This window comes from Zosterops lateralis (assembly GCF_965231275.1).
Source record: "Zosterops lateralis genome assembly, chromosome: 10".
Taxonomy (NCBI): Eukaryota; Metazoa; Chordata; class Aves; order Passeriformes; family Zosteropidae; genus Zosterops; species Zosterops lateralis.
The window spans coordinates 9,959,070-9,968,836 of NC_139770.1; the positions used below are offsets into that span (position 1 = coordinate 9,959,070).

Sequence of the window (9,767 nt, forward strand, 5' to 3'; positions counted from 1 at the left end):
CGTGCCGAGGGGCGTGGCTCCGCCCCGGCCCCGCCCCCCGCACGCGGCCGCAGGTGCTGCCCCGATGTCCCCGGCGCGCCCAAGGGCTGCACCTGCCCCGGGAGGGGTGTCCGTGCCCGCTGTTGCCTCCCCTCCCCGTGCCCAGGAACAAGGAAGCAGCTCCAGCTCCCTTCAGCCATCACTCGGCAGCGCGGTTCCTGCTGGCACCTTCCCCACGCCCTGTGTCCTCAGGGCCCCCACCTTGCAGGGGGCTGGGGTGCTGTTTTTGGACATGGCTCGGGGCACGGGAGGGCTGCCCCTGCTGCTGCTGAGCCTTGCTGTGCTGGATCTCCCTCTGGGTAAGGGCTGAGCGGTATGTGGAGCTGTGGGGTGGGGGGTGAGTGAGGGGCATTGTTCTCCAGGGTGGTGGGTGGCCCTGGGGTGACTTCACCCACAGAATGAAACACTTTGGGTGTTTGCTCTCCAACATCTTGGGCCTGTCCTTGTGAGCAAGCAGGGCAGTGCTTTATAGAACACAAGCAACAAGCTCTATTTCTTTTGCCTCTGATGTGGGTCTCTGTCTGGGGAGAGATGACCTTAGGCCCAGCTGGACCCCCTTGCTGAGCCTTGGTCCTTGCTGGGCTCATTCCCTTTGCTACAACCTGCCCAATTAGCACCAAATGGCCCTGCCCAGATGGCAACCTCACTGGGATGTACTCGGCCTGGAAAACTTCATATGCCATCCCAACATTTGCACTTGATGCAAAGTCAGAGCAGTCTTGAGTGGAGCGCTGGGAATAAATCTGCAGATTATACCTCCTGAGAGCCTTGAACTACAGCTGTAGGTTCTGTCCTGTTGCACCCCTCAACCCCCTCCCAGAGCTTTTGTGGGTTGCAACAGGTCTCTCATGGACTTGCCCTGAGCTGCAAGCTGGGATTTGTTCCTTTGTGGGGCTAGTTCCACAAAGCATTCCCCCGTTGCCATTATTTACACCCACCGCTATCAGTTCCTGACTATCTGCAGCACAGAGGGTTTGTTTAAACTGCTGCTGCTGCATTTCCAGACCATCTCACGGTCACCAGTTCCTGCTCGGCTCTTCCTGTCAGATGGGTTTGTCTGACTTCCTCCAGGGATGGGTGAAGATGGTGGAATGGGTCTTAGAGTTGGTGCCAAGAGGAATTTCTGTCCTGAAACCAGCAATGGCCATGGCTTGTTCCTGCTTTGTCAGGCGGGGGATTTATGTGGTCTGCCTGGATGATTGTCATGTTGTTATTCAGGGAATCCACGTGCTTGATCCATGCAGGACAGGGAATCCCCACTCCTGATGCAAGACTTGGGCAGTTCATGGTGAAAGTAATATTGCACCATCCCCAGCACAGCTGTGATCCCAGCCTTTCACTGCCAGCCCTTGTGTGCTCTCCCCCACCTCTTTGCAGGGACCACTGTCAAAGATATGACAAACCCTGCATCCCTGACTCTCCCAACCTCCTTGACACACACAGAGACCGTGGCAATGCTGCCCAACACCAGCTCAAGCACTGCAGCCACCTTCCCTTCCTCTCGTCCTGCAACCTCCACCCCAGAGATGCCAACAGATGCCTTCATATCCAGTCCTTCTACAGCTCAGCGGAGCAGCCTGGCAGCCTCCAACATCACCACACCACAGGAAAGGAGCAACACAGCTCATAGCACTCCTGTGTCACCTGGGCTGGGACCCATCACCACCAGCATTACCCCAACAGGGCAGGAACCCAACTCCAGCACCACCCCAGCACAGCTGGGGCTCACCACCAGCAGCAGCAGTGCCCCAGCAGGGTTGGGACTGACCACCAGCAGTACCTCAGCAGGGCTGGGGCTCACCACCAGCAGTGCCCCAGCAGGGTTGGGACTGACCACCAGCAGTGCCCCAGCAGGGCTGGGGCTCACCACCAGCAGAACCTCAGCAGGGCTGGGGCTCACCACCAGCAGTGCCCCAGCAGGGCTGGAAGCCACCACCAGCAGTACCCCAGCACGGCTGGGGCTCACCACCACCAGCACACCAGCTCCAACCTCCGTGGCCATGACACCCGACTGTGACAAGACTACCACTTTCACATCTGTGGGGACCAGCATGGCCCTGGCTGTCAGCTCCTTTGGAGTTGAAATGAGCACACTGCCTCCCCTCACCTCTGCTCTTCTCTCCTCCACCGGGGTGGGCACCACGCTTGGCACCAGCCCCCACCAAGGGCCAGCCATGACCACGCTGCTTGGCAGCACATCCCCAGGGACCAGCACCACCTCTTCTTCCACCACCCCAGAAGTGACAGACACTTCAGATGGACCCTTGATGACCCCATCAGACACCACAGCCTTCCTTGATATCACCATAGAAGTCTCTGGGAGCACCTCTGTCCCCAGCCAGCCAGTTGGGACCACACCTGGCACCACCCCTGAGACCTCCACCCCACCAGAACCAGAGACCCCCAGTGACACTGCAGGTGAGTACAGCTACAGGGTACTCAGAGGGCAGGATCAGGGTGGTAAATCCCCACGGGATTTCCTGTCTTGCTCAGCCAGGCACGTGGCTTCTTCCCCCAGGGGCCACCTCATCTCCAGGCTCTGCAGGTCAGTGGGTGGGTCCCAGGCTGGGGACCTGTGCTGTGGTGTGACAGTACTGCCTTGTGGCTGTGCCACCAGCACTGAGCCTGTATGCACACACTCCGTGGAAAATCTATGTACCCTGTACCCCAAAGTGTGACTGTACCCCAGCACTTCCCCCAGGCAGCTGTCCCCTGGCAGTGCTGCTTACTGGGCACCCGTGTCCTGTCAGTGTGGCTGTATCCTGGTGGCTGTTGCAGAAGCCTTAATCCTGGGACTACAGAAGTACAGCCCACTCCCTGCACTTCAACCAGGACAGGGAGACTGTACCCTGCCCCAGTACCCCTGGCCATGCACATGTTCCTGGTGTCACTGTACCCCAGCAGAGCTGCTGTATCCTCACAGAGTACCTGCACCCTGGCCCGATGCCTACTGTGTGAGAGCACCTCATCAGGGTGCCAGTACTCTGGTGATGCCTCTGTGTGCCTGTGCCCCGGCAGTGCCCCCATGCAGCTGTTCAGCAGCAGGGTGGCTATGCCCTGACAATCTCCAGCATGCCTGCCTGCCTGTGGAATGCCAATACCTGGCCCAGTGCCTGCAGGCGCCTCCAAGTGCTCTTGTCCCTGACCCTGAGAAGAAGGAAGCAGCCCCAGCTGTCAGCAGTGCATTTGGGCTGTGATACGCTGTGACACGGGGAAGTGATGCCTGTACAGACAGCCCAGGGGACAAACCCTCAGCCTGGAGCACGCCCTTCCTGAGCGCCGCCTGTTCTCTTGGCCGGTTCCTCGCGCTCAGACAGAGCTGGCTGTTGTCTCCTGAGGGCGTTGGTGCCGGGAGCCACCACCAAATATCACCCCTGCAGTGAAGTGCGGAGTTCCAGGCAGCCTGGCTCATCCCTGGGCTTTTTTCCGTTGTCACCCTCCCCACGGCAGGCAGAGGAAGGCCGCAGGAGCCAGGTCTGTGGTAGTGGTGGCCTTGGTGGCCTGCCCTACGCACTTTTTGTGGCTGTTCTGGGTCCGGCCGTGCAGTTGATGTTTGCTGGGCATTGCACCAGTCCCTGGGAGTGTCCGTGTCAGGTGGAATCCTCTGCCTTGCTGCCAGCACCTGGAGGGTAAAAGGACCCATCTGGATGCTCCTCCTCTGCTGGGTGAAGGAGACCTGGAAACCCCAGTGCTGGAGCTGTGGGGAGCACTCAGAGTGGTGCCTGCAGGGGTTTGTCAGCTCCTGCTCACCTGGACATGGCTGGGCAGAGAGGAGGGCAGTCCCTGCCCCTGCTCTGGTCCCTGCTGCTGCTGCTGTTGCTGAGCTTCACCTGCCTCGCTGTGCTGCACCTGGCTCTGGGTAAGGGCTGAGTGGGATGCAATTCTCTCCACAGGGTGGGTGGTGAGCGGGGAGCATCATTGCCCAGGGTGGAGGGGTGGGACCTGTGGTGTGCAGGGGGGTGGAAAGCTGTGGGGTAGAATGCTGTGTTTCCTGCTTCTTAAATGGGAAGCAGAGGTGGACTTGCTACTTCTCCTTTTGTGAGGATGAGGCTTTTCTGTGCAGACACTCACCTGGCAAGGGCTGGGGTCAGACCTTTGCTCTTCTCTGTATTTTTATTTAACCAGCTGCTGTGTGTCCGGAGAGCATGGCTGCCAGGGGCTTTGGAAGTTTCTGGATGGGTTGGCTGAAAGCAGATGGCACTTGTGGTTCAGTTTCCCATCCTCATGTGAGCAGAGCCCCAGACTGACTGGGTTTGTGCTGGGATCACTGCGGAATCCACTCTGGTATCCCAAAGCCACCACCTCCCATCACCCCTTGACAAAGGTCCAGGCAGGCAGGTTATCCTACCTGTCCTTTGGAGGGGGTTAAAGATCCCTGGGCTTTTCTGGGGACAGTACAATGCTCTGGTACAGTCCATAGTGGAAGAGAAGGCATTCCTCCTGCGTCCCACCCCCTCCCCCCAGAGCTTTTGTGGGTCACAGCACGTCTCTAACGGCTCATCCTGAGCTGCAAGCTGGGATTTGTTCCTTTGTGGGGCTGCTTCCCCCGTTGCCATTATTTACACCCACCGCTATCAGTTCCTGACTATCTGCAGCACAGAGGGTTTGTTTAAACTGCTGCTGCTGCATTTCCAGACCGTCTCACGGTCACCAGTTCCTGCTCAGCTCTTCCTGTCAGATGGGTTTGTCTGACTTCCTCCAGGGATGGGTGAAGATGGTGGAATGGGTCTTAGGGTTGGCGCCGAGAGGAGTTTCTGTCCTGAAACCAGCAATGGCCATGGCTTGTTCCTGCTTTGTCAGGCTGGGGATTTATGTCTGGTTAATACCCATTGAAGAGATCTGTGTGTTTGATCTGTGCAGGACAGTGAACTGCCACTCACGATGCTCCATGGCTGATGTGCAGCTCTGAGTTCCTTGGGGAGCTCACTGCAGTGGTGATGCTGCACCATCCCCAGCATAGCCATGGACTCAGCCTTTCACCACCAACCCTTTGAATCTCATTGTACCAACTCTTTGCAGAGATCACTCCCATGGGTGTGACAGCAACTCTGTCCCCAGCTCTCCCTACCTCCTCAACACCTATGGAGACCTCAACTCTGCTGCCTACCACTAACTCCACCAGCACAGCCACCCTCCTTTCCTCCAGCCCTGAAACAGAAGCCTCCACCTCAGAGGAGTCCAGCACATTCACAGAGACTGGCAACACCTCACCTCCCACTGAGCCTCCTCTCGCCACAACTACAGAAGATTCAGTGGAGTCCTCGTCAGCCCTTGCAGACACCACAGCCAGCCCTGTTATCAGCTCATCTGACCCCATGAGCACCCCCTCTTCAAGCTACCCAGACAGGACCACCCCTAACATCTTCCCCTCAACTATGGAGTCAACTTCAGGTACCCTGACAGCATCTGGGACCCCCAGTGCAGCCATGGGTGGGTTCAGCTGGCGGGAACCTGGAAGGCAGGAACATGGTCAGGGTGACAAATCCCCATAGGAATCCCATGTACTTGGGTGGCTTCACGTAGACTGCTTCACTTAGGCTTGTCCCCAGTTGCAGGAGCACCTTGTACCTCTGCAGACAGCACTAACCTAACATTGCTTTGCACAGGCACTGAGCCCTCTTCCCCTGCCACCAGCTCAGCCCAGGCCTCAGAGGCCGCTACCCTCAGCATGCCTACAGACCTGCCAACGCTGACACCAGTCTGCCCCTCTGGCTCGTCCAACACCAGTAAGTGCTGTGCCTGTGGGCATCACCACCCCCAGCATCAGTGCTTGAGGCCAGTGCAGGGGGTCCTGGAGCCCCACTGCTCTCACTGTGTTCTCGGTGTGGAGCTGCTGATGCTTTGTACATGTGGTTTGCAGTACAGTGAGAGGCTTCTTCTGATAGCATGGAGTGTCCATGACACAGTTAACCTGGGAGGATGTTCCATGTCTGTGCCATCAACCCTGAGGAGAGACCCCCAGGTCCTCTGGCACAGCCCAGGGCAATAACCAGAGTCCTATTTTTAATCCCTAGATGCATCTCACCTCTTTCTTTCACTGCGGCTAACCACCCCTCTGGACCTGGGGAACACCACGGTGCAGGAGCTGGTGTTGTCCAAGGTGAGGTGTGCAGGAGGAGATCCCACTCTGCATCTGCCAGTTGTGGTTCACTCAGTCAGGGAGGGGAATGGCTGAATCTTGCATTGAATGTCATCCAGAGCCCTTTCAGATGAAGGGGAGACCCTCCTTTGGCTGCCATAGTCCAGGATCAGGCTGTTTCTATGTGGGGTCAGGGGGTAGGAAACCCCCTCTGGCACAGTTTGATGGCTGTTCTTTCCCCCCAGCTCCGTGAGGACCTGCAGACAGCATTCCCATGTGCTGGCCTGTCACTGGCGTGGCGAGGGAAGAGGAGGACTTGACTGCTGCCCCTCACCCAGCCTGCTCCCACCTGGACTGCCAAGACAACTGCTCCCAGCTCCTCACTCCGTGGTGGTGCAGGCCCCTGGGGAATCCCCATACAGCTCCTCTTGAACCTGGGGCTTCCTATCCTTGACTCTGTACCCCCAGTGCCCCTCCTGCCCCTTCCCACAGTCTGAAGTCTGAAGAGCCCGAGCCCTCCCACCACCCTGCTCCATTCCTGTGGTGGGACGGGGCTCTGCTGGGGGGCTGGGAGAAGGGAACCCCACGGGACTGGGCTTTTACATCTGGGACTGTGCTGGTTCAGCCATCAAAGCCACCCTGAGGATAGAGGAAGGAGAAGAAGGAGACCTGAAGCCCCAGTACTGCTGTGCCCAAGGCTCACCTGTGGTATTGCTGACAGAGGAGAACACCCATGCCGGGCAGTAAATAGAAATTCCATGTTTTCTGTGTTGAAGTGATGACTTCTTTATTTTCCAAGTTGCCTTTCCCAGTTTTCAGTTTTGCCATCTATTGGAGGTACCGGTGAGGAAAACTGAGTCCCAAGAGCTTTGCGTGGAGACACGGGCTCAGTGCTGTCCCCTCCCACCAGGGGCTGCTGTAGACATTCCCAAGGATGGCTCGGCAGACTGGTGGTCTCTGCTTTGGATCTTTCTGCCCCATGACACCCCACAGCTGCAGGGGCAGCCCTGTGCACTGTGGGGCTGTGGAAATCCCGTGGGCTGTGCTCCTTCCCTGTTTTTTTCAGTCCCCAACTAAGGAGACGGCTGCAACATCTGTCCCCCTGCAGCAAAGTCATTTATTAACTGATTAATTAGCCTGATAAAATCCAACTGAAGCAATTATTAGCCCAAGCAAGCCACCTTGCCTGGAGATTGAAAACTGAAATAATTAGCAAAATAGCCTTGTTGCGTGTCAGGGGTTGTTTTTGGCTGATCCCTGATTCTCACTGGCAGCCCTCACTGCCCCGGCACAAGGAGGGCTGGGAGGGGGTGTGTGGGGTTGTAGGATTCCTAACCTGGGGACTTCTCTCAGGCTGCCTGGATTGTCAGCCGGCTGGGAAGGAGCCAGCAGCTGGACAGGATGGGGAGAGACACTGTGGGATCACCCAGCTGCCTGCCAGTTCACAGGGCCTGGGAGAGGCTGGGCTGGAGGCTGTGCCCAGGCAGCTTGTCAGGATGCTCCCATTTGAGGTGCCCCTTGCATTCCAGGGTAGCTCCTTTGCTCTTTAGGATGCTGCCTGGCTTTTGTGGGCTTGTTGGACCCATTGAGACTGAGAGAGGTCCCTTAGCAGCTGGGCAAGGAGCTGGGGAGCAGGGCAAAGGCTGTTGGAAGGGGTCCCTGTGCTGGCTGCCTGGTGGGGTGCTGGGAAAGAAATCCTTGTGGTCTGCCTACGCCTTGGAGCTGGGCCAAGAGTCCTCCCACGTCGCATCCCACTGGGCTGTTTTCTCCGGCTGTTGAATCCATAACTTCAGACCCCGGGACATGGCCGGGTGCCAAGGCCGGGGTAATGGAGCCAAACTGCGTCACAAAGGGAGGAAAAGGTCCTGAAGTGCTGGGATGAAAAGGTGACCAGGGTACTCACTGTTCTCTGCTGGCACAGCCTCCTTCCACCGTTATTGTGGCTGAGGGGCCATGGGGGGAGGAGATGCTCTGGTCCACTCTGCCACCAGCCTGGGAGGGAGAAGAGGGGCACAGTGGGAGGATGTGGCTCCCATGGGAGTGGTGTCACTGCCCAGGCAGTGGTGGCACAGAGCTCTGACAAGCCCCCAACACTGCCCACACTCTCTGTGCCTACTGTCCTTGAGGTGCCACCTTCACCCCATGGCTGCTTGCTTGCCACAGACCACTGACCAGAGGGGCTTGGGAGGCTGGATCCAAGTGCTGCTGCTTTCTTGGTCCACAAAAGAGTTCTCAGCCTCTTTGCTGTGATACAATCCAATCTCTCAGCATTGTCCAAAGGAGCAAATCTTGTGCCCAACATGACTATCACCTTCAGAGGACTTGGCAGCATCACGGGGCGTGTCTCAAGTCCCTTGTGACTCAGGTGTCCCTTGCAGTGTCTCCCTTCCCTTCACCTCTACTGATGGCTATAGCCCAGCTCCCACTCTTTGGCAGGAGGGTGTTGCAACACACCCAGCATGCCCAGTCATCCAGAACCTGTGGGGTTGATGGATAACCTGGTTTTCCCCATTGCTACCCCTGAGCCCTCTCCAAATGCCCTTGCCAGGAGGCTGGAGGGGAGCCAGTAGGAGATGCTGTGTTCTCCACAGGACTGGAACAACCAGCCCATTAATTCCAGGAAAGCTGATAAGGCACTGTGCTGGGCCATTCTCTGCCATGCTGGATGGTGCAGAGCCCCTGGGTGCTGGGATTCAAGGAATTGCCCCCTGGCTACAGGCTCCTGAAGGGCTCCAGTGCCCACGTGATGCTTTGGTCTTTGGTAACAGAGGATTAATGGCTCTTACAGGAACTAGTGCTTTGCCAGGACCTTGATTTCAGACATAGCAAAAAGATGAATGAAAGGCCCCTTCCTAGAGTGGTAACAGGGAGAACAGGGTACTGTTCTCAAGATGAGGTATCCCTTGGTGGCTCTGGGCTTTCTTGGGAGGGTGTGCCAAGGCCTGAGCAGAGGGATGAATTTGGTTTGTCAGTCCCGTGACTCTGCTGGGAGATGGGCATTTCTGGGGGACAGCATGGGCAGGAGTCACAAGCACAAGGGTCTCCAGAGAGTGCTGGCCTCTGTGGAGCACAGACAGGATCTTGCAGGCAGGCTGGGGCCGACATCTTGTTTCAGCTGTGTTGTTTGCCTCTACACTGAGCAGCATGTTTGCAACAATCCCTGTGGTTCTCACCACATTTTTCACCTCAAACACACCATCTGGAGCAACACTCTCTAGAGTCAGCATGTATTCCCTGTTGGGGTTGCTTTCCACAGTGATACAGCATCGTCAGCACGGGCAGGAACCACTCTCCCACGGCAGGTTTACATCTCTCCAATCCTCCATCAGCCCTGGTGTGGACATTGCTCAGGTTGTCACTGATGGGTCAGTCACCCCATGATCTGCAGTGCTGGTTCCAAGATCCCCAATGCACTGTTCACCCCCAGCTGTACACCCATAGTGGCATTTCTGGTGGGCAGGAGTTTAGTTCCAGGTGAGCAATGCTTCCCCTGCCCCGGTTTATCGTCTGTGCCCTGTTCCCACTGCCCGGGGTGATGCGTGGGCTTTACAGGATGGTGTTTGGTCAGCCGTGACTTGGCCTCCCCTGGCATTTCCCCATCCACACTGCCCCGTGGTGGGTCGGGGTGTCACTTGATGTGCTGCCTGCC

The 9,767-nt window shown here is 57.4% G+C and overlaps 1 protein-coding gene across 3 annotated transcripts; it reads left to right on the top strand.

Moving 5' to 3' along the window:
* Positions 1–6: 6 nt before the first annotated feature.
* On the top strand, positions 7–6,893 carry MUC20 (mucin 20, cell surface associated). 3 transcript variants are annotated; one of them, XM_083868572.1, is made up of 6 exons: positions 27–338; positions 1,417–2,457; positions 5,059–5,430; positions 5,646–5,765; positions 6,054–6,139; positions 6,364–6,893. In XM_083868572.1, exons 1-6 carry the CDS (start codon positions 65–67, stop codon positions 6,436–6,438), a joined length of 1,968 nt encoding a protein of 655 aa, XP_083724698.1. In that variant the 5' UTR covers positions 27–64; the 3' UTR covers positions 6,439–6,893. The 3 variants fall into 3 exon arrangements, with proteins under 3 accessions (XP_083724700.1, XP_083724698.1, XP_083724699.1); XM_083868573.1 differs by having other exon boundaries at positions 29–338; positions 1,483–2,457; XM_083868574.1 differs by lacking the exon at positions 5,646–5,765 and having other exon boundaries at positions 7–338.
* The last annotated feature ends 2,874 nt before the right edge of the window (positions 6,894–9,767 follow it).